Here is a 23,875-nt window from a genome sequence, read left to right on the forward strand (position 1 = left end):
GGCAGCCAGCAGAGGGAAAATAACAAATCATAGTGAAAACGTTCTTCTGCATTTAGTAAATACCTTACCTCAGTGTTTAAAACTGGTAGAGTTCAGAAACACCATGTAATTATGTCACCAGAAGTAATTATCCATATGCTCAATGTTTAAACTTTATTTCTGGCAGTACTGACTTCTACTTTACCTGATTTTTTATTTTATTTATTTTATTTATTTATTTATTTATTTGTTTGTTTATTTACATAGTATATAACTGCATTTTAATTATATCTGAAGTTAACATTTTACAACTCGCCCCTTCGTGGAACTGCCTTCTCAAAATACAGTAAATTCTATTTATCTAATTCCATTTTTGTATTCTTATGGTTTGCAATTATCTGTCATAAAAAGACAGATAGTGGACTTCTGGTATGATCCACACTGCAGCAGAAGCCCACTCAGCCATGCCAGTTGCACTGGAGTGCTTAGCTGCTATGTTTAAAGAGCAAAAAGTAAAGGATCCTTCTGATATCTATCATAAACCCGATGCTATGTTAGCAAAAATCTACATTTCACATTTATGTACATCTTCAGGCCATCTAAAGTTGAAAATGAGAACGGGATATTAATGTCCAAAATGACTATCAGCAAACTCAGTGCTGAGAATTTGGATCTGTGTCAGAAACTGTTCTGGAGCTGAGGAAATTTTCAAGCTGCAGTTCTCAGAGTAGGGGAGTTGGGCAGCAGAGAACTGTGATTGTGAGAATGTGATGGATCCTTTGCACTTCAAATTGAGTTGTGTGTACTTTTTATTTAAGAGTTTTGTCATCTTTATTTTGCTTTCAGGATATACTAAGGATAAAAACTTCCTGATACCTGATAGAATCTGAAGATCCTACCCTGAATGTGAATCTTACAACAGTTAATGAAGAGAAAAAGGGTGCTCACCTGCAGAAAAACTTGTCAGGAAGAGGAGTATAGATAAAGATAAGGAAAAAAGGATCTGACACTGTGTAGAGAGAGGCTTAGGGGCCTTAAAGCAAGGATGTGAGTTCTTGATATCCCCGCTAGAATTAGGCAGAACTTGCATCCTGGGCAGAAGGCTGCTGAGTTCACGTGTGTGTCAGTGCTGAAAAGTACAAAAAGTAGCCCAATTTGGTAACTGAGTGCATAAGTTTTGTAAAATTTCAGCCTCACTTCTGAAAGCATTCCAGAGCTTTGTTAATTCTCTCAAATCTTCTTTTCCATAGTTTTTCAGCTACTGATAATGATTTTCTCCTGGCTTCTCTCCACAGAATTGCCACTTTAACTCTCTGATAAAATCCTTCTTATTACACTGGCATGTAATTCCCTGAACAAAGACCAAAAACCAGGAGGCTTGCTGACCTACAAAGCTGCAAGATTAGTTTTTGAAGGCATGGGAGGGGAAAGGTATCAGTGAGATAAGTTTGTGAACTCAATATCGAAATAACACTTCTGACAAGGCGTGGGAGTAAAAGATGTGTTTCATGTAAATTCAAAAGTTAGTCAAGATAGGAAAGTTTGGGGTGCATAGTTGCTGTGAAAGCTCTCAGCAAAGGCAGCGTACATTAGCTGGGAGTGTTAACATTGGGTGAGCCTGCTGGGTACAGAGCTGTTGTTGGCACAGGAATTAGGCCTCCCATGTATAAAAGCTTAGCTGTCTGCAGGATCTTGCTTTAAAAAACTACTCAGAATGGCAGCTGGATTGTGTCTGCTCAAGTATGGCCTGTCATCGTTCACAATTCTCATATATTTTAAGTATCTGTAGTGTATTGTGTTCAGATAGCAAGCTTTTGGTAGGGGGGTTGGGGGTGGGGGAGGGCTGCAGGCGTGGTATCTGTGAGAAGACACTGCCCATGTCAGATCAAAGCCAGGTCCAGCTGCTCCAGATGGGGCCGGTTGCTGCCGGAGCAGAGCCATGAGCAACGCTGGGCGTGCTCTGGGAGTGCAGATTTTGGAAAGGGAAAAACTGCTGCAACAACAGCAGCTGGGAGAGAGCAGTGAGAAATGTGAGAGAAACTGAACTGTCAGTGTAGGAGGGTAGGAGGTGCTGCAGCTCCAGAGCAGGAGCTCACTGCAGTCCAGGAGAGGCCCATGGCAGAGCAGGCTGTTTTCCTGCAGCCCACTAGTACCAGGTAGAGCAGATCTCCACGTGCAACCATGGAGGAGCCCACAGGGCAGCAGCAGATGAGACCTTAAGGAGCCGCAGCTGAGCTACAATTCTGCTGCCCATGGGAGTATATTTCTGGCTACTTTGAGTACTCAGGTGCATAGGGTGTGTTTGATATCCATCTGACAAGAACTGTGAGTATCCAATACCTCAGAAGGGCAGAATCTCAATCTACATCTTGCAGTCAGAATTGTTCTGCTTTTGTTTCAGGAAAGAGGGATTTCAATAGATCATATTCTGGAAGGATTTTTAGGAATGAGTCACATCCTTCTATCAGAAATGTACAACAGACATCCCAACATTTGCAAAGTTCAAGAAGTGTTGATGTGTTGGGCTTTCAGTGCCAGTACACCTAGATGTTAAAAAATCCAGAGCACTAGGACACACTGCATACCAAAAGTCTCTAAATCCATTTGTATACTATTGAGCTACATCAGAAAAAGAAAACACTTCTAATCTGCCCAGCATACCACCCCTTACAATTTTTACCTTGCTGATCTAAATAAATAAATAAATAAATAAATAAAAATAATTTGCCTTTTCTGGCAGAACAGCTGAAAGAAAGAGAGTGGACCACAGGTTATACCTTTAAAACCACTTCTGATTTCTCAGTAAGGGAGATGCATTTTCTACTGATTGGATAGGAATTAGAGTGTTATGTCAAAAATCTCCCACATGCACACAAAAAGAAGCACGCATAGATGAAGAAATCCCTTCATCTCACACAAAGAATCAGCTCTCTACACTGATAGCAGTGAAATGGGCACCTTATTATTATGCGTGTAAGCAATTGCGCAGTCAAGACTTCAGTGACTTTGTTTCTGGGTAAGCAAAACCACAATCTAAGCAGGAATCTGCCTGACTAAAGCCACCAAATCTATTTCTAAATGAGAGCCCACAATAACTGAAGTAGTGCCTTTGAGTACTTCTCATGAAAAAAAGAGTAACTGAATTCATGTGATTTGGGCTCTACATTCCATGAGCATTCCCTTACTCACTCTTCTGCTGACTCTTTGTCATTTGTTCTCCAGCACATTTGTCCACCAGCACTGCTAAAAACAGAAAAAGAGGAAGCTCAGAAAAAATCTGAGGGTGTAGCAAAAGAGTGTATTAAAAAAAGGACTAACTTTGTTCAGTACTTCTGAGTAAATAATCAGTGTATGCGTTTGCCATTTTTTACCTTTAGATAAGTTGAAAACACACTAAAAAAAAACCAGAACTTTTTGCGTATTCCTTTCCAAGTTTATTTCCTTCAGCAGAGGTGAAGGAACTGGAGGTGAAGGAACTGGAGGTGGTTCACAGCAGTCTCATGATGACCTCTTGTGGTTGAATTATATACGCATTTTGTCGCTCGGTTTCTCAGGAACTTTCAGTATCAGAGGTTAAGTTGCACTATTAGGTCTGAATGGTACTGTGTGCTAATTCTGCCTTAACCTGAATTAACTTCTGCTCACAAACATGCTATCAGTATTTGCTTAGCTCTCTGCTGGGAAATTCTTTTAAAAATATCTCAACCTTTGTACTCCACAAAGTTATCAGGTGAGAGTATCATATTTTCCTGCATGGCAGTTTGTTAAAACTAATTCATAACTCTATCTAATTAGCTTCCTTAATCTAAAGAACTGTAATTTTTGAATAAAAACTTACCCATTCCAAAATGTCAAAGAAATCATACAGTACCAGCCAGTCGTAAGAAATTACATCATTAGGTACTGAAAGTGCTCTTTTGTATCTTTTATATAAAAAATCAGTCAAATCCCTAATTACATGCATTGTACGCACTGTTTCTAAATATTGTGGCTGAAGATGTCTCCTTTCCTCCACAATTTTACTTGTAAAAAAAATCGGAGACCCAAGCACTTCCTGATGCAGCTGAATATAGCCTATTCAGATTATATCCTCTGACGCCTTATCCAATAAATGAGGTGACCTTTCTCTAACAGATAAAATAGCTCAATAGTTTAGCCTGCTTCCTTAAATCTTCCAAAAATACAGAGATTTCGTGAAACTAGTTTGCTGAGTGATAACACTTCATGAGATGGTCCCGAAAGCGGTATTTTTGGATCTCACGGTAGCACTTTCTCACTGGACAATCTCCAGCAGTGGTATTTGCACCTGCCAGTCAGTATTTACATGACCCCGAACCTTACTAAATTTAGGATGTGTTGCAAAGCCATTTCTGCACTGGCTGCTGCCTGGAGCTCTGGCAGTTCCTCAGCAGCACAGCCTTCAGTTGCCACCAGCTTGGATGTGCTCCATCGCCCAATAGAGGCGATTGCAGCTGGGGAGGGCAGGTTCAGCTGCCGCGAGGCGCTCCTTGTTTAGTTAGTGCACACTTTTAGAGATGTGTAGGGTAGAAACAAACATTGCCGATAGTGTACACAACAGAGTCCCTTGCATTTTTATTCTATGATGATTCTATGATTCTATTTTCCCTCATTTATTTTCACTGAAAAAAAAAAAAAAAGATTAGTAACAGAGACTTTTTACACTCCGTTGAGTGGAAAAAGCTAGAATGATGATGATGACAGAAAAAAAATAATAAAAAAAAGCAGGTTGCAGGCTTGAGGTAAATGTGGATATCTCCACATGGCAATAAGGAAGTACTAACAGAGACAGCATATCTTGAAGAACATCCCTGGGTTTTGAAATTATCAGTGAATTTCTGTCAGGTTTTGACATCCTGTGCATCAGAAATCTGAACAGAGAAGACATGCAGACTTGAGAGACAAGTCCAGATTACTTGTTTGGGGATGGGGCACCCCATCTTCCTTATTCATCTTTTGCTGTGTTAACTCTACAGTGCTTCAAACCGACTTACCTAAAATTGTTTGCCCAGTTTTCAAGAAGCAAATCTCTATACCATTTGAAATCTCTGATAATCATACTTGCACATCCAAACACATGAGTTTTTAAATATCTAAAATGCTGTCATTGCTTCTCCTATAACTGGTTATTGATGTAAAATTAACCTTGTCATCTGGAGTCAATTTTAATCCAACCCACCAGCTACAAGCACACCTAGTTCAGCTCTGCATGCCCAGCCCAGTGCCTTGTAGCTTCTTTGAGCCCATTGGGGTCTCCTGGCCAAGAAGCCAGATAGCTGGTGACCTTCCTACTATCCAAGTGGCTGCTTGGATAGAAAACACACAAGCATCTCATGTCTCCTTGTGTGGCAAGTAGAGCCTTGCCACAGACAGGAGCAAGGTGGTATAGACAGGAGTAGCCTGGTGAGTACCAGGTTGTCATCACTCAGCTCCCAGGTTAGGGGCAGAAGTCTTAGAGGCAGTCAGCTCTCCCTGCAGCCACATTTCAGCACGAGATTGACACAAGAAAAGCCAAGCCACGTGTCTCCAGCCAGCACCATGCATCAAACACTTTAAAGCACTGAAAGCTGAGCCTCAGTGTTGAGATGCAGATGGCAAGCTGCTGCTGTAGCTCTGGTGCTGACCTTTCAACCACACTGCAGTTCCTGAGCCCCAGCTGACTGCACAGCAAAGCTCGCCCAGTGTGCTGTGAGACCTTCCCTTCCAGCAAAACTCGCAGACATGTGTTGCATGTGATAACGAATTTAGGGAAAAGAAACAAACAAACACAAAAGACTTTTTGTGTTGATTACAGAACCATAGGCACTTTGAAGAGTCAGCCCCCGGGCACATAAACCTGAAAGACAGAAGACTTAACAGTTCAGTATAAAATGTATAAAATTCACTGATAGATTTTGCACAGTTTTGACTTTAATTTTTAATCAAAATAAGGAATTAATTTGAATTAATGAAATGAAGATTCCTATTTTTATAGTATTTATTTTGTAAGAGGAAAAAAAAATATGAGTTATTTCCACATCTGTGTGGATAATAACCAGAGTATTTGGTTTGATCTTCAACAAATGATGCTTTTGAGATAAGTTCTGGACATCCACTTTAAAGGCTTATGAATATCAAACCCTTCAAAGTCCTTTTCCTTGGTTAGCACTTGGGGCATGGTGTAACATTTACTGTAATTATTAGAAGAATCTTATAGTTTGCATACATATTTATGACAGCAATGGGCAGTAGAAAAGTTTGGCAAATATATTGTTTTTTAAAGGCATGCACAGACACTCAAAAATTATGTGAGCCTGGAACAGGCTATGAGATACTTTTTTTCTATGTTCTGCTGTCGACTGCTTAAGTGTGGGATTGTTTTTTTTTCAGCAGACATTCATAGACCATTTCCTGGTTGAAATGCATTTAAAAATACATGAAAATATTGTCAAAGTTTTAAAACACTTTTTATTTTCCAATCAGTATGCAGCATTTTGCAGTCAGAGTTTAAATCTTCTACTCCGGTTTTGGCTTCCCTTTCTTCAGTAACAGACTAATTTTCTGGCTCTGGTAGGAGGGAGCTGGATTTACTTGGTGGCTGTTGTGTAAGCATCAACTATACTGGAACTATATAAACTAAGAGCAAGAAACAGGAAGAAACTAGTTGGTAAAACACAATCATAGGCTGGCAGGAAAGCAATGACTATTTGTCACTCCTTTGAAAGAGGAGAAAAACAGTTGGTGGCAAATACACAGTAACATCGAGAACCCAGCAGAGAGATTGAATCTCCTTTTCTCCATGCCGGGATACTCAGAGTTTTACTTCAATGTGGACCATGGCTACTTGGAAGGGCTGGTCCGAGGGTTCAAAGCTGGGATCTTGACTAGTGCAGACTATGTCAATTTAGCACAGTGTGAGACATTAGAAGGTAAGTCTGTTGGCTTCTTTCATGTAGGAGGAAATACTGTTCCTTGGACCGTTGAAGAATGGAAATGTTGAGAACCTAATCTTAAAATGCAGATATAACTCTGATTTCCTTTTAAGAACTGTTGTCATGTTTAAGCTAACAGATTTCAGTTGAAATTATTGTGTAGGCTTGTATAGACTGTGATTTGCAAAGCAATGCAGATGATGGGGGGTTCTAGTTTACTGATAAACTTGGAAATGCCATCCATAGATTTCCTATGGGCATTTGTAGTCTCACAACTTTTAGCGACTGTATAGAATTGTGCAAGTATAGAAGTTTGGTATCATTTCAGCTGGATAAAATAGTTTGCAAAATCTTATTAAAAGCTCACACTGAATTTCTCTATGAAAGATATAATTTTAGTACTTTATTACTTCATGAGTTCTAGGACAGTGGGGGATGTTCTACTTATTCAGAAGAGGAAACTAAATGTCACAAAGGTAGAAAACTTATTATCAAGCTTAAAGGAAAAAAAAAAGGAAAATCTTTTTTTTTTCTTTTTTTTTTTTTTTTTCCCAAGGTGACTTTGTCACAGTAATAAAAAGAACACACAGTAGTTTCCAAAACAGCTTTCTATGGCCAAGACTGGTCACAGCCTGATGAAGACAGACTTGTGAAAGAATCATATGACATACGCCTGGACACTTAGCAGGGAAAAATGCAACAACAACAAAAAAATTAACTTTCTAAAGGAACATGAAGCTTCTTTCCTTGACTTCAAATAATAGCTACAATTCTACACTGAAAGCATACCAATAATATGGAGATACTATATTCATTTGAAAAAGGGACAGCAAGAATTAATCAGCTCATTCTGTTTAGAGCTGCATTGTCTATGCAGTGATAGAGTTCAGGAAATGAGAAGTGCAGAGCCTGTTGATTCACACATACAACAGAGTTTTGAGACTGTTTAAACTATTAAAATATAAACCTAGAAGGTTGCAAACCATTAATCTTCCAGATTAAAACAACTACATTTACATAGATACATGTGGGTATTTAGCTGTTAGCTGGATAAAATTCCTCACAATTAAAGAAGAGATTCTCAGTACAGTCAGTAGGATCCAGAGACTCATCAGCTGACCAAGTGCATGAGCCCTGCTCAGCTGATAAGCTGGAGAGCTGCATCAACACTCCATTTCATAAAACAGCAGTTTGAACATACACAATACTGATAATTGAAATGTATTCCCTTCCCTTCCCTTCCCTTCCCTTCCCTTCCCTTCCCTTCCCTTCCCTTCCCTTCCCTTCCCTTCCCTTCCCTTCCCTTCCCTTCCCTTCCCTTCCCTTCCCTTCCCTTCCCTTCCCTTCCCTTCCCTTCCCTTCCCTTCCCTTCCCTTCCCTTCCCTTCCCTTCCCTTCCCTTCCCTTCCTATTCTTTATGGGCTGATTACAACAGAGAGGTAATATCATTTTCTCATAAAGACTTTGAAAGAACAGTGACTTCTTTATTTTTGAACTTTCTTTTTTCTAATATTCATTCAATTTTAGAATGCAAATGCATTTTAGCAACAGAAAGAGCAGCCTTCATGAACCTACCTAGAAGGGCATCTTTCGTAACTGCTATCACTTTTTTTTTTTTTTACCATTCAGCTACGAAACACCTCTATCTTTATTATAGCATTTTCTACTTCTGTTAGCCAGACAGCAGGCTCCCATTAGTTATCATAGAATCATAGAATGGCCTGGGTTGAAAAGGACCGCAATGATCATCTAGTTTCAACCCCCTGCTATGTGCAGGGTCACCAACCACCAGACCAGGCTGCCCAGAGCCACATCCAGCCTGGCCTTGAATGCCTCCAGGGGTGGGGCACCCACAGCCTCCTTGGGCAACCTGTTCCAGTGTGTCACCACCCTCTGTGATCAACTTCCTCCTAATAGCTAACCTAAACCTCCCCTGTCTCAGTTTAAAACCATTCCTCCTTGTCCTATCACTATCCACTCTCATAAATAGCCATTCCCTCTCCTGTTTATACAATCCCTTCAAGTTTTGGAAGGCGGTAATGAGGTCCTCCCAGAGCCTTCTCTTTTCCAAGTTAAACAAGTATTATCTACTCACTATGCTATTTATAATGAAAATTTGAGAAACGTTGGATTTCCACATGGGCCTAAATGCAAACACCTCTCTGCACATACATGATGCTGTAATATAATGTTGGACCACAAATGTACAGAGCACAAAAATCAGGCCCTTACCTCTAAAGTAAAAAATGGAGCTATGTATGTGCATCAGACCTTCTTTCCAATTAAAAGGTCCAGCATATGCATTAGTGCTGTAGTACTGTATCTTAAGTGTACCTAGAGTGCCTTCAATTCATGAATTCACATTGAGAGCTAATAAGCTACACCGCTTTGCATTCTGTGGCATTGCACCAGACCACAAAAACTGGCCTAAGATTAAAATATTATAAATATTCTGAAACAAACAAGCAGAAACAGAATCAAAACCACCCCAAGTAAGCCATAAATAGGATCAAAAAGATCTTTTAATTTCAAAGTGGTTTTTATATCTCTAGAGAAGAAACCGTAATGCCAGTACAGGAGAACCACAAGAAAAACAAGAGGTTAGAGCTTCACATCTGCTTGATAATTACGGGGAAAGTATAACAGTGAGAGGGAAAGAGAAGAAGTGGCTTGTGATATCACTGTGCCCTCTCAATTCACGGCCACACAGAGAGGTGAAGAGGCCTTCAGCTTAACTTAGATATTCTTTTGGGCCTGTTTGAATCAGTATTATTTCAGTAATCAGTATTATGGAGCTGACTTTTGGGTTTCAGCTCTGGCTGGAAGCTCTGCAATATGGCACGCTGCTAGCTTGGCCCTATGGTACCATCTGTTTCAAAAGGAAATGCTGACACTCTTTCAAGTAGAACACAGGAGGTTTTAAATCCAGTGCTTTATTCTTTCCTTGACTTCTTGTGTGACAGAATGAATGCTTCTTTCTAGAATGTGCACTATCACAGAAGGATAAGCAGCCCAGCTTTGCTCTCACCCCAATGAAGTTAATGACTTGCCACGCTAGAACGCCAGCATGCAGTGGCTGAAATAACAGCGTAACTGAGACATGATGGCAGCTGGCTGGCACAGTCAGGAGTCACACAAGACTCTGCGTGCTTGATGCCAAGAGCTCAGACTAACGCTTGGTTCAACTTCTTGCAGGACTTTTCTATCTTAACCACTTGATCAACTTGAACTAGCCTCTCTCTGAGCATTAGTTCCCTTTTGACATACATTCTGCTTAATTGTGGATGGAAGCCAGTTATTTTTTTACAGTGGCGACATGACCTCTGTCTCTTGCAGGAAGATCTAGAGAAGTGCTAATAGTTCCAGAGCACTAACAGAGCACAGCTGTCCTATCAAAACAGCGTGTTGTAGTCACTGGAGTGAGCTGAGGTGGCAGCAGAACCCGTATACAAAGTTCTAGGGGTGATCTATCTCAGTTTAGTGCTATGCTTAGGAATCAGAATTTGCAGTGTACTAGCATTTTTTGCATGAAGTCTCAGTGTAAGCAACCTCACTGCATGCTAATAAAGTATACATATGGAGAACTAGGGGAGAGTAGTTACTATACTAATAAACACACACCTTCATATTAACTTCTCCTATAAACACCTTTAATTCAGCCACTGTGAGTGCTGCTGTTCATTTCCCTAAACATCACTACAGTTTTTATCTGGAAATCTAATCATTATTAATGCTAAATCCTCATAATATTATCCCAATCTATAATTCTTGGTAGTTTTAATATAACATTTGAACATAATTACACAATGTAGTAGGGCCTTTTCTAAAAGGAAGTGCTAAACCACTTTGAACACTAAGAACTGATTCATATGATTCATATCTTTCATTTCATTGTAGAAAATAGCTACCACAGGAATGTTATCAAATGACTTTTTTTTTTCTTTTTTTTTGCTATTATAAAAACTTCTTTCAACCTTGCTGTCTAATCAACCTTTTTTTTTTTTTTTTTTCCCCCAGTTACCAGGGTTGAGAGCCCTGGCAGAATATGTCAAGATAACCCAAAGTTTTGGAACAGTTTCTTAGGATCTGTTAACAGCTGCCATAGATCAGGCAAAGCCAGAACAGAAAAGAAAGGGAGTACAATTGTGCCCTTTCAGGCACTCTTCTGCTGAACTCATTTGGAGATGAGTCAAAGTCAGGAAAGATGTGTTCTCTCTTCTTCAGGCAGTTTGATGACATGAAATTTTCGTCTTACACAGGATTTAAATGATTCACAAGAAAACTGAAGATCTTAAGCCACAGGATGATTCCTACTGTTGTGTAACAGTCCATAGGAGGACAAAGCAACAGACACGTTACAATGATGCAATAGCGGCATCCTGAAAAAATCTTTAAAATCAAAACAATGAACAAAGCTGACTGGGAAGGAGCTAGAGAAAGCAGTAATTAACACTGTGTCTTGTGTAACTGTTAATTAAATTTACTAGTAAGATTTCAACAAAGGTGTCAACTACTTGTGGTTTCTTGTGGCAATGAGTCTTATAAGTAGAAGGCAATAGCATTTGAAAAGACCCTTCATATGAAAATACAATCTTACAAATGAACATATTAAAAGTTATTTAATTTGGTTTGTAACAATGTAGTGACAGTTTATTCTTCCTTGAATCTAATTCCAGATCTGAAGTTACATCTACAGACGACAGACTATGGCAACTTCCTGGCTAATGAGTCTGGACCTCTCACTATTTCCACCATTGATGATAAACTGAAAACAAAGCTGCTCACAGAATTTCATTACTTCAGAAACCATGCTTTTGAACCACTCACTACTTTTCTGAACTTTATCACGTAAGTAATGTTACCACATTGCTTAAATTGTAGATCCAAAGCAAAAACACAGCTTCAGGTTAAAACAACATAAACACATCTTCCTAGAACTTGCATTAAATTTCAAAACAGTGAAATTACTTTGATACAGTAATATTTACATACCGTATTTGCTAATGCATAAGTATACTAATTTTGAAGGACACAAAAAGAGCAGATTCTTTACTGTGTATGGGGTCTGGAGCAGTGGTTGGGATTGAGAAAAACTATTGTTACTTTCAAACATCTTTTAATTCAGAAATTAACATTGCAAAAGTTAAGTTTGTGAGGGTGATTAATGAAAGATTAACAATTTCCAGCATTCCTAGGCATATGCCTATAAGTTCTAGATTTTGTTTAAAGGGAGAAAGAACACATGTTATACCTACCATACTTCTTATACCATTTGAACATTGAAATTACAACTTGCTGAATATGGCAAGGTTCTTAAATCCAAGTTTAAAAGCACAAGTGCTGTTTGAAGCTAGATGAAGAGAAAGTTCTGATCTCCCTGCAGCTATAAACGGACAAAACTTGTAAATAAATGACTTAACATTAAGGAAAGAATGGGGTTCTGCTTTATAACAGCATAACAACAAGGATTAGTGAAATGTCACCAGGATATTTTACTTAACTGTTTACTCCCCTTGATCTTCTGACAAGATCACTAAAATGTTCAGCTCACTTTCAAGGAGTATTTTTATCATAACACTAAAAGAAACTATCATCACTCTTTTTTTTTGCTGCTTATGTACAAATGTAACTAATCCTTTTCCAGCTATTATACCAACAGGATACTAAAGACAGCTCTGGGACAGCTATGACCTCTCTCCATACAATATTTAGGTTTTGTTTCAGAGAAATGAAAGTAAAAATGACAGCTTTTTTCTCATACTGATCTCATACACTCTGCCCACAGCTGTTTTGTGATAATGATGGAGACAGTAGTTCAAGATATGTAGCAAAACCATTGAACTCTGGTGAACTATGTACCACCAGATCCTTGAGTTCCACCACAGACTTTGTGTGGCATCATGTTAATCTCTCTAGTGTCTCTAGCTGTGTTCTGAACTAATAATGCAAGCTGAAGAGTAGTATCCTTGTTACAAGTGTCCCAAGGGAATAACTTTCAAATTTCCATTTCTGAGTTGCTGACAAAACTCTTAACAGTCTCTGACAGTAACACTAGTAAGAAATTCATAGAAAACTTCTACTGAAGATTTTTAGCAATAAAGAAGAAAATTGTAACAATCTCTATATAGTTTCCTCTTTTTAAAGCTGGGAGAGAAGAAAGATTGGTCCATCTACATGGATTCTACAGTTTTAGTGCCCAGATTCTTGTGCATTCTATCCAGATGCTCTCTATAACAAAATCCCAAACTAGAGAAGCTGCTTAGTCAGGTGGTTTATGTTTTGATACCATATGTTGTCACTTATATCAAATCTACATTTCACAGCTGCTATGCTTATTATATTCATGTTTCTGTTTCTTTTTTTTTTTAAAAAAAATCATCTTTTGCAAACCAGTCATGTGGTTTAAAATTAAAACTGGGTCACACAGTTTGCTATTTAAAAACTTCAGGTTTTGACAAATGAGATGGTGATAACAAGTGAAGGTACAAACCTGCAAATACTGAGGTCATTTCTGTCTTCAGTGTCTTCACTAATTTTGAAAAATTTGGCTTTTATATTTTTTCAAGACAAAATTCATTATAAAGCTAAGGTTCATTTGTTTTATTTTTTCTTTCAAATACAGATACAGCTACATGATTGACAATGTAATTCTTTTAATAACTGGCACATTACACCAGCGACCCATAGCTGAACTTGTTCCCAAGTGTCATCCACTGGGAAGTTTTGAGCAAATGGAAGCAGTCAGCATTGCCTCAAACCCCACTGAGCTGTTCAATGCAATTTTGGTTGACACACCATTAGGTAGGAATACTAAATTATTTCTTATTTACTTCTTGAAACTCCTAATTTTGTATTCTTAAGAACAGCTGAGATCAACTAACGTGTTTTCCATTGGATGTGCTGTGTTTTGGTAACATGAAACGTATAAATAATTGGCTGATAAACTGGATCAAGTTCTTCAGGAGGGGTGTGCAAGACATTTTCTGGCAACATTTATTAACAACTTCTATATCAACCTTGGGAAGCAGACACAAAGAAAACATGCTACTCAAGAAGAGCAATGGCTATCCTTTATACTCAAGTATAGCTGCTGATTTACAGCATCTAGATTTTTATTTCAACACCTGCATCTATAATTAAAACATGTAAGATGAAATCTTGCCTATCCCTCACTAACGAGCAAGGAACAGACAGCTACTAATAAATATTAGATGTTGTGGTAGAATCTAAAATCTCTCTCCTGAGGATTTGGGCATTATTAAAGTACAGAGACAATCCCATCCTGAAGGAGTAAATCTAAAGGCAGAGCAGAGCGATGGTTTGGAACATTGCATTCAGAAATTGGGCTGAAATTTTACTCAAAGTGCAGCAGCGGCCGCTGTTGGGAAGGGTACAGATAGGATGGATCTGAATGGATTTGACCATACAAGAAAGAACTGCATACCCTCATCTTGAGTACTGTATGTGGTTTTGCGCCCTGTTGCCCAACCAGGTGTGGTGGGATGCTGGGTTGGCCTCAGGTAGCAGCCAGACTCCCACCCAGCTGCTTGTTCTCTCACTACCTCCAGTAGTGGGAGATGGGGGAAGAAAATGAAAAATATTATTGTTGTACGCAAAATAGATCAACTCTCTGAAAACTTATATATTGTCATATATGTAGGTTTAACTCCTGATTTGAGCATTAGGAAAGAAATGATACAAACATTTAAACACTTATGAAAATCACCTTTCCTCCTCCTGTCCCACTCCCTAGCCCCAGACCTTTCCCTTTTCCCTTCTCCAGATCAAATCCAGTCCCTCCAATAAGGCAGTGAAAGACATGGGCAGGAGATGATGGTCAATACATGGTGTTTTTTCTGTAGCTTCTTCTTTCTCACACATATCTTTGACTCCCAGGTGCTCCAGTGCACATTCTCCATAAGGGTCAGAGAATATCTGCTTCAGAGGCATGGATGTGAGGTACAGGCTGCCCAGAGAAGCTATAGATGCCCCATCCCTGGAGGTGTTCAAGGCCAGGTTTGATGAGGCCCTGGGCAGCCTGGTCTGTTGGATGGTAACTCTGCTGTGGCAGGAGATTGAAACTAGATGGATGATCTTTAAGGTCCCTTCCATTCTGAGCCATTCTGGGATTCTATGATTCCATGACATTGGGCAAGTCCTTCTCCTCTTCTGACCATGGTGTTCCCCTGCAGTTTCTCACTCTTTGATCCCTTCTCCATGCTCAGTCCAATATTTTTCTCCCCTTTCTTAAGCATGTTTTCACAATGAAAAAGGGAGTCCCCAAAACTTGGCCAGACTCACATGCTCTCCCTGAGCACCATCTCTTGTTGCCAGTGTCTGAGGCAGTATTGTCTCTAGTGCAGCACTGGCCAGCCCCACTGACATGAGAGATTGGCATACCTTTGCCAGTTATGAATATACTATTTTTAAGAGGCCCAGCCACACAAATGAACTGCATCCCCTGCCTGCCAGTCCAAAAGCTTGCTCTTCAGACAATTCTAGCAGAGGACTTGGATTTGCAGATAGTCAAGGTCAAAGACTGCGTTCTTTTCTAGTTGCATCCTGTTGCTCTTGTGTCTCTGACAAACATACTGAAGGAAAAGGTAAACTAGGAAAGAGGACTCATCTTAAAAAATGCAGAATACCTGCAAGATTTAGGTCAAAAGTTATCTTTCACATCCCCACTAGAAAATCTCCCTAATAACAAAACCATCTACTTCAGAGACGATTAGGGCTTTCATTAACATTTCCCATCTGATGATCTCAGGAGATGTGGACTCTGGCTGCTGCACTGATTGATTCCCTTTGCAACAGATTGCCATTAGAAAGGAGGGAATAAGGGGATAAGGAGAAAATGAAGAGTATTTCTCTTCCTCTTTCTTATACAACAGAAATGTCATACTTTTGATCACATACTAGTAAATGGCAATGGACAAGAGTTGCATATTATCAGCACATACAGTTATACTGAAATGTGATAAACTCTACTTTTAGCTGCTTTCTTTCAAGACTGCTTGTCTGAAAATGACCTGGATGAAATGAACGTTGAAATAATGCGCAACAAACTGTACAAGGCAAGTTCTTGCAACATAATAATAATACTTGGCATTTTAAAAGCATCTTACAAAAGGAGGTCAGTATCATGAACCCTGTTTTATGGATGTGGAATTAGAAGCATGGTGAGATGAAGCAAGCTGCCTAAGGTCACCTGGCTGATGGCAAGTTTGGGAATCGATTCTAGCTCCTCTGATTTCTACTCCAATGTTTGGAGAGATTTCGAATGTTGGGTCTGCTTCAAAATTCTAATTTAATATCTCATTAATGAAAAAGCTCTAGATGTCAGACAAATATCCGGATGCATTTGTTTATGCATTTATCCTCCAAATGCCACAGAACTGTTATCTCCTACCTGCTCCTAGGCAGCCTTCTGGCTAGCATTTATGTTTATTTACAAATAGTAGATGTGATCTGAAAATGTGTAATTGATTTGAATCTAGAGTGCATTTTTTTAAATTTCCATTCATTTTTAAAATTATATTTAGCCTTGTTACAACATATTGCTGTCAGGATGTGCATCTAATTTGTGCCTTGTGATTTCAAGGTACTTTCCAAATATTAGCACACAGGTCAATAATCTTATGCTTGTCCCTTTAAGGGCTATATATATTTCATTCTGTTAATGGTTCCACCCAGCACATTCTCTCTGATTTCATTTTTGTCTTTCACAGTGGATGCCTCAGACTGCAGGAAGTAATCCTACAGTGATCTGATTGCATTAAGGAGGGAAAGAAAAAATACTTCTGTTTTTCTTACAACTGATATTTCAGAATTCCCAGTACAATATTTCATTCTCAAATAGTCTGCTCCTTTAATTCATGACAAGATCAGCTGCTAATATATTAGGCACTTCCTCTGTTTGCTTACATACAGATTTGATTCACATTTACTGTGTGGATGACCATACATTCACACTTACTAAATCTAATATTTATTTTTTTCCTTTTCTAAGTATCAGGGGATCACTCTGCAAACACTTTTAAATTATTAATATATCCTTTCTCCTCTGCTTCAGCTATCAATGCAATCAATTATATTTCAGCTCTATTGTCAGTGAGCTATACACAACCTAACACAAAATTCCAAGCAGCAGATCCCCTGAGACGTCTCTGCTTAGAAAACACTTAATTGCATCGGTACTGACAGCTACCCTGCATGAGACTGTGTGACAAACATACTTTGATGACATAAATGCTCCCTAAGACGGTATTTTGGAGGAAAGGGAGACGGAAGGAACAACTTTATGAGATACTTCAGGTCCTTCCTGCTCAGGTATACTGAAGTGGGTGCAAAGGACTGAATCCTCAATAGACCCGAGGGTTATATAGACTGGTATTACATAAGCTTTGTACACTGTTCTGTTCTAATCCAGGGTTTTGAAGCGTAGAGCAGTAGGGATTAATTTGTGTATTCTCATAGTGCTGGCCCAACAGCCGTGGCATATACCCAAATCCCTTCCTCCACAATATAAATGCAGTTTCCTTCAGCCATCTGCTTATTATGCAGTAGAAATTCAATGGAGCTAAGGAACGTTATTTAGAGAGCAAAGAAAGCATAATGTTTGTCTGAAAACATCTTTTAAAAACATTTAAACATGTAGAAAGAACAAAATAATTTCATTTAAATATTAAATCCAGCAAATCAAGCACATACTCAAATTTAAATTAACAGGAAGAATTACGAAAGTTAACAGAAGAATTTAAAAATGAGATTCGTGACTACGTGGTCCAGGTCTTAAGTAGCATTTAAAATATTTCTCTGCTCCTCTTATATAGTCTTATCTTGAGGCATTCTACAAGTTTTGCGAAAAACAAGGAGGTACTACAGCAGAAATAATGAAACCTATTCTTGAGGTAAGAATAAAATTAACTCATTGTGCATTGAAGTACTCCACAGTGCTTTCATAATTAATTCACTTTGCTTTTCTTGTTCCTTTTCTCTCCATCTGCAAAGCTATTTGTCAAGTGTTTGAATAATAACTGTTTTGCTATGATATATCCTAGATGTACTCTATATTCTAAAATGACTTTCACACCTTGACTAGAGAAACTAGTCCAGGGAGGAGGGAGCCTCAGTTGTTATTCTTCTACAACAGAGAGCAGAACAAATTCATTTCACCAGCCTCAGAGTATTGCCCCTTACCATTTTTCTGTATAAAGTAGAAATACCAAAATTAAAGGAGTACTTACATTTCCTAGCTCAACACTGAACATGGTGTACCTACATTCCAGCATTAATATCTATTTACTAATCAATTATCTTTACATTTAATGGTGCCATCATATTTGTTTACTTTTTCATGAAAATTAATGGTTGAAGTTAGAGTTGAGTGACCTTTGGATCTACTGTCATGCAGAAAATTCCAGGATTTATTTTCAACTCAATTCAGAAAAGCTTAATATTTAATTTTTTCCTTGATATACAGCATTCCCAACCTCCTATTCCCCAAAGCATACCTGCAGCATAGGAAACGCTATTGTGTTATCTTGTTATTGTAGAAAAAAAAGATGAATAAATTCCTAAAATGAAGTTCTCAGCATTCAGCTCATTTTTTCCCCCCATGGTTTATCATAACTGTTTGCAATGTTTCAGACTGGCAGAGCACTGGCACAAGTAGCCTAGAGAGGTTGTGAAGTGTCCTTCTCTGGAGACATTCAGAACCTGTCTAGACACTTTCCTGGGTGACCTACTGTAGGGAACCTGCTTTAGCAGGGAGGTTACACTAGATGACCTCCAGAGGTCCCTTCTAATCCCTACAATTCTGCGATTCTGTGATTCCTGTAGAGGAGTCCTATATTTCTGGATCAGCAAAACTTATACCCTGGAAAGTGATTGAACAAAATTCACTGAGATCTTACAACCTCACACAAAAAGTTTCCGTGATGGGAAAAAGATAACGTGGGAGCTCATTTCGGAAGGAAAAATGAGCCTAAACTATATCTTAAGAAATAATGTGTTGATGTGAAAATGCAATCTCATATTTTATTTAACCATTTCATAATGTTTTTGGTTATGTTCTAAAGAAAATATCCTTAATTAAGTTAAACTGATCAGAAATTAAATGTTGCGATTATTCCTTTTCTGAAAAATAAAAATCAAGAGAGTGGTTGGCAGAGGTAAAGACACGTCCCAGTATATTCAGATTTTGTATCGAATTCATTTTTAGCTAGGCATTCACGTTGAGGTAAGATTATTAATGGAAAACAGGTTAAGCATATTGTTAAACTCTCCTTATACCAGTGGTAACAGTTTGGTCTGAGATAAGCTTCTCTAAAATTCCTATGTAATATCAATCAGCCAGCAGGATAAAATTTTTCTAGATTTTTCTTTTTATCACATTTTAGTAATCTGAAAGCAAGCTGTTCAGTTTAGAAAAAGTCAAAGTTTAATTACACAAGATAATACATGTTATCTATTCTGACCCTGTGAAAATGAGGTAGCCGTATTTAATTCCTCAACTTCTTGACCATCAGTCATGGTACTAACCATTCACACTAAAACATTGGTGATCTCTTTTCTTTGGGCAACATGCACTGCTTGTTTAGCCCTGCATCTTGCAATAAACTGTGGGACGGCACTGTAGCTAGTGTTAGGAATGTTAGAAATCACATAGAATCACAGAATCACAGAATTGCCAGGGTTGGAAGGGACCTCAAGGATCATGAATCTCCAGCCCCCCTGCCACACGCAGGGCCACCAACCATTCCACCTAATGCTAGACCAGACTGCCCAGGGCCCCATCCAATCTGGCTTTGAACACCTCCAGGGACGGGGCATCCACAACCTCCCTGGGCAGCCTGTTCCAGTACCTCACCACTCATTCTCAGGTGGCAGACATACACTTTCAGTTTTCCATAGGGAAATGAAACAATTTGCAAATGGTCATCCTGTAACCCTATCTTTACTTGCAGCAATGAAACTAAAGTCTAAAGTCACTAAAGTCACTAAGTAACTGCCTCATGGCATTATTCACTATAAATAATTTCATGTGCCAGTAATTTGCTAAATTGAAATGTCTAGGTTGATCCTGAAAATTTCCTCAAGCTGGAAACCAGCAGGACTAGGACCCAAGCCCAGTAGCATTATTTGTAGTTGCACAGGAGAATGTTTTCCAACAAAATATTACAAATCTAACAGCTAACTTCTGTGTGGCTTTGATAGGTTAAAAAAGAAAAGCATTCATCCTTCCACAAAACGGTTCCAGTAGGGCTGATATGCCTGTTCATATTAATAAGGAAAGTCAAATTTGGCCCAGTTATTCATTAGCTAGAAAACTTTTCAAGCACACTTCTTTTTTTCTCATTATGTCTGTATTGTTTATTCATTTTCCTTATTCTGAAGTCAGTGCCAAAGGGCAGTTGGGTCCCTGTTACAATATGTTCCAGTACACAGGAGTAGGAACTAGGAATATGTGCTTAACTGCTAAATTTGTAGAACAGTGTTGCAATGGCATGTGTCAGTTTTATTCAACAGAAAAGTGTACTTTTCTGCTCAAAACAGTTCAAAAGTTCACAGCTTAAGAAATGTTGCAAGCTGCCTAAAATCTCTGAATGCTTATTTTTACTCAGAAGTGTATCATGTGTAACCAATGTTCTTAGAAGATAAAGAAAAAAAAGAAAATCATAGTCTGTTTAGATCTCAAGACAGAAGAACAGATTTTAATCAGACACAACTGAGTAAGATTAAATTTAATTTGCCGTATTTTTAATTCACATTATATGAATTAAAGTTATGGCAGGTCAGATTTTGGTTATACAAAGGTAGAACCCAAGATCTAAGCATTAGAATAACTTTCAGTCTGTTGCTGCAGGGAAAATACAGATACTACAGGCTTCTAACGCTGGTAGAAGGAATATAGTTCTTGTTTCTCTGCATTAAAGATTAACTGTTAGGTGAAACACTTGAAAACTTTAACTTACCAAGTAAACAGCCCCCTTCACTGAATTAAATTATTGTTTTAAATATGTGCATCCAGAAATTCCAGAAATTCCCAAATTTTCCATTCAACTCTTACTTTCAACAGCACTCTGAGTTATTCCAGAACAGTACAGTTGATTATTGATCCTTATGTGCAATATTATTATTTCTAAGAATATTATTTCAAAATTCCAAAGGATCTGTAGGGAGATTTTTCGTTGTCAGCATCTTGTCATGTAAGTAGGAAAAGGAGGAAATAGCAGTGTTGATACTTTCAAAACAAAATTCACAGAATAAAAGCCATGCTTGCAAAACACTGTTTGATTTTCTAGTTAAAATTTAACAAGTATTTGCAAGCTAGAATTTCCAATTTGTAAAATAAGGTGTTTCTAATAAACAACTTTCTTTCTTAAGTTTCCATAGTTTTGCTCACTAAAAAAAATACACTCTTTTATTTTGCAATGGCATCTCTAACAACACTGATTATTCTTTGTTTTACGCACTAAGTTTGAAGCAGACAGACGTGCCTTTATCATCACTATTAATTCATTTGGCACTGAGCTGAGTAAAGAAGACAGAGAGAAGCTATATCCAACCTGTGGAAAACTCTATCCAGAAGGCTTACATCTGTTGGCCAATGCAGATGACTATGAGCAAGTGAAGTGTGTTGCAGATTACTATGCAGTAAGTAATCTAATTTTCTAAAACAATGAATATACAAACACTTAACATCTTTTTACCTCCACAAAACTGTAATGAAAGTTCCCATAGGTCTTGGGTAACTTGCTATCCTAGTGCAATACAAAGTTCCTCTTACCACATTAAATGCTATCATATCATATCCTAATAAACAAACCTGTTCTTGTTTCTTAACTCTCCTCAAATAGAGGTTCACTTCAGAGTTGCTGCCCCCAAGATCTTGGAGCAAAAGCTTAAGTTGTTTTAAAATGAGTCAATCAAACAATTCTTGTCACTTGTGGCTGCAACCTGATTTATTGCTAGGGTTCTGTAAAAATAAAATGTGTTTCTAAAATCTCTAAATCACTGATTAAATCAAATTAGATGGAGTTAGTTAATATTGATGAAGCTAGGGCTGTTATTAAAGATGACCCAATATGAAGCACTTTATGAATTAAGTGTGGTGCTCTGATTAAGTTAACTCAAGGTAGGCACACAAAACAAAATTACGTTCAATCTACAGCTTTTTCTATATCTGTTCCTGTGCACTATCATAATGTGTGTTAGAAATGTGTCACCATGTCTCTGTGGTACAAAGCATCTGTTCATGTGATGGTGAAATATTTAGCTGAATTTTGGAAACCTTGAAATAGATCTATGTTGCATTGTTACTTTATAGGAAAAACAAAACAAACATGGGGAGAAGAAAATCACACAGAAAGGTAACACATCTGAAACAAAGTCAAGCACATCCGTGCAGAATATTACAGCATTACATGTCAAATTGGTGGATTTTGGTACATTAATGAAGATGAGTTAAATCCATCTGACTACTCGAAATAAAATGATCAGCTGTGGGAGGATCAGAGTTCAGGGTTTGGCTCCATTTACAAATCTGGCTCGGATGGTTACTATTTGTACAAGAAGTTCAGTGCTCTCTATCCAAAGGACTGAAAGGTCATGTGTCATTCTGCAAACAGTCTCTTTTAGTATCTTGAAGAAATTACCTTAAGTAATAGTAAATGACAGCAAAAAAAGCAAGAACAAACACCCTGTTTTGTTTTTGGTGACTATATGAATTTAAGTTTTGATTTATAGAAAATTTCAGTCTATAGCCAAGTTGTATAAAGAAAGATAACTTAATGTAGTTTAATTAATAAATCAATGTATTGCACAGAATACAAAAGTATCTTGTTTCCATTGGGGGGATGTCTATGTTTCTAGGAATACAAGGCTGTGTTTGAAGGTGTAGGGAATGACAGTGGAGAAAAGACACTTGAAGATGCATTTTTTGAACATGAGGTAAGAGGTTCTAATCATAATGTATCAGAGAGTAAGCTACCCCCATGGAATAACATTTAAAGCAATAATGAGGTACTGTGCTTTTGATTCTACCTTACTGCAGCATTCTGCTTTGTATTCAAAAAACACAGAATTGCTATGGCTGTCAACTTTCCAATGAAATAAAATAGAAGGATTTAACTTTTCAAATATAATAAATCCCAGGACATTCTTTTGAAGAATAGTTATAGAACTGTCAGTTCTGATAGCCTATCCAAAGCCCATCTCATGTAAACCGCTTAATGAAATGTCCTTTATATAGTCTATTGAATAAGTTATTTCATCATAGTCTTTTATTTACCTGTAATGCTGCTGTAGTCTGTTACCAAAACTAATCCAGACATGATGTGTCAATTATTTTTCTACTTAAGAGTTTCCTAAGTAGTGTTGTTATGTACTCTTAAGTACTTAAGAGTTTCCTAAGTACAGTTGTGATTGCAAAGTTACACAGAAATTTTGATGATGAAAACTACCATCTAAAAATCACTCTTGCCTTCTTTAATATTTTTTCATACTGCTTATTTAATCTTTTCCACAGACAAAGCTGAACATGCTTGCATTCAACAATCAGTTTCATTTTGGAGTATTTTACGCTTATATAAAGTTAAAGGAGCAAGAATGCAGAAATATTGTATGGATTGCCGAATGCATTTCTCAAAGACACAGGACCAAAATTAATAACTACATTCCAATTTTCTAAATATGAGAATGTATAATGCTGCAATGCCTGAAAAGAAGTACTTGTTCAAATAAAAGAAGAAAAATCTTATTTTAAAATTTAACTATTATGTTTTTAACTGTAATACTAATCTTTCTTCTACATAACAACATGACAAAAAAGTAATATAATTAGAGATATAAGTGTCAGGAAATGTTAATGGGCTCTGTCATAGTTTTTGTTGATAGGTTTGTTCCCCACTGTGACCATTTTAATTTAACAAATCAATAAAAACTCTCTGCAAGGCCTTGTATGCG

The 23,875-nt window shown here is 37.9% G+C and overlaps 1 protein-coding gene across 2 annotated transcripts; it reads left to right on the forward strand.

The window, feature by feature from the left end:
- Positions 1-6,627: 6,627 nt before the first annotated feature.
- On the forward strand, positions 6,628-23,857 carry ATP6V0D2 (ATPase H+ transporting V0 subunit d2). 2 transcript variants are annotated; one of them, XM_031590874.2, is made up of 8 exons: positions 6,630-6,905; positions 11,584-11,755; positions 13,530-13,708; positions 15,902-15,981; positions 17,740-17,817; positions 21,389-21,565; positions 22,784-22,861; positions 23,439-23,857. In XM_031590874.2, exons 1-8 carry the CDS (start codon positions 6,776-6,778, stop codon positions 23,598-23,600), a joined length of 1,056 nt encoding a protein of 351 aa, XP_031446734.2. In that variant the 5' UTR covers positions 6,630-6,775; the 3' UTR covers positions 23,601-23,857. The 2 variants fall into 2 exon arrangements, with proteins under 2 accessions (XP_089994477.1, XP_031446734.2); XM_090138351.1 differs by lacking the exons at positions 22,784-22,861; positions 23,439-23,857 and adding an exon at positions 22,239-22,579 and having other exon boundaries at positions 6,628-6,905.
- The last annotated feature ends 18 nt before the right edge of the window (positions 23,858-23,875 follow it).

The sequence above is a fragment of the Phasianus colchicus genome, chromosome 3 (assembly GCF_987193195.1).
Source record: "Phasianus colchicus chromosome 3, bPhaCol1.hap1.1, whole genome shotgun sequence".
Classification (NCBI taxonomy): domain Eukaryota; kingdom Metazoa; phylum Chordata; class Aves; order Galliformes; family Phasianidae; genus Phasianus; species Phasianus colchicus.

Excerpts from the sequence above, each read along its gene's own strand:
- ATP6V0D2 (XM_031590874.2), top strand. The coding sequence starts at position 6,776 with ATGCCGGGATACTCAGAGTTTTACTTCAATGTGGACCATGGCTACTTG. Across the intron at positions 15,982-17,739 it reads TGCGCAACAAACTGTACAAG|TCTTATCTTGAGGCATTCTA; the intron begins GCAAGTTCTTGC and ends CCTCTTATATAG. Across the intron at positions 21,566-22,783 it reads GTGTTGCAGATTACTATGCA|GAATACAAGGCTGTGTTTGA; the intron begins GTAAGTAATCTA and ends CTATGTTTCTAG.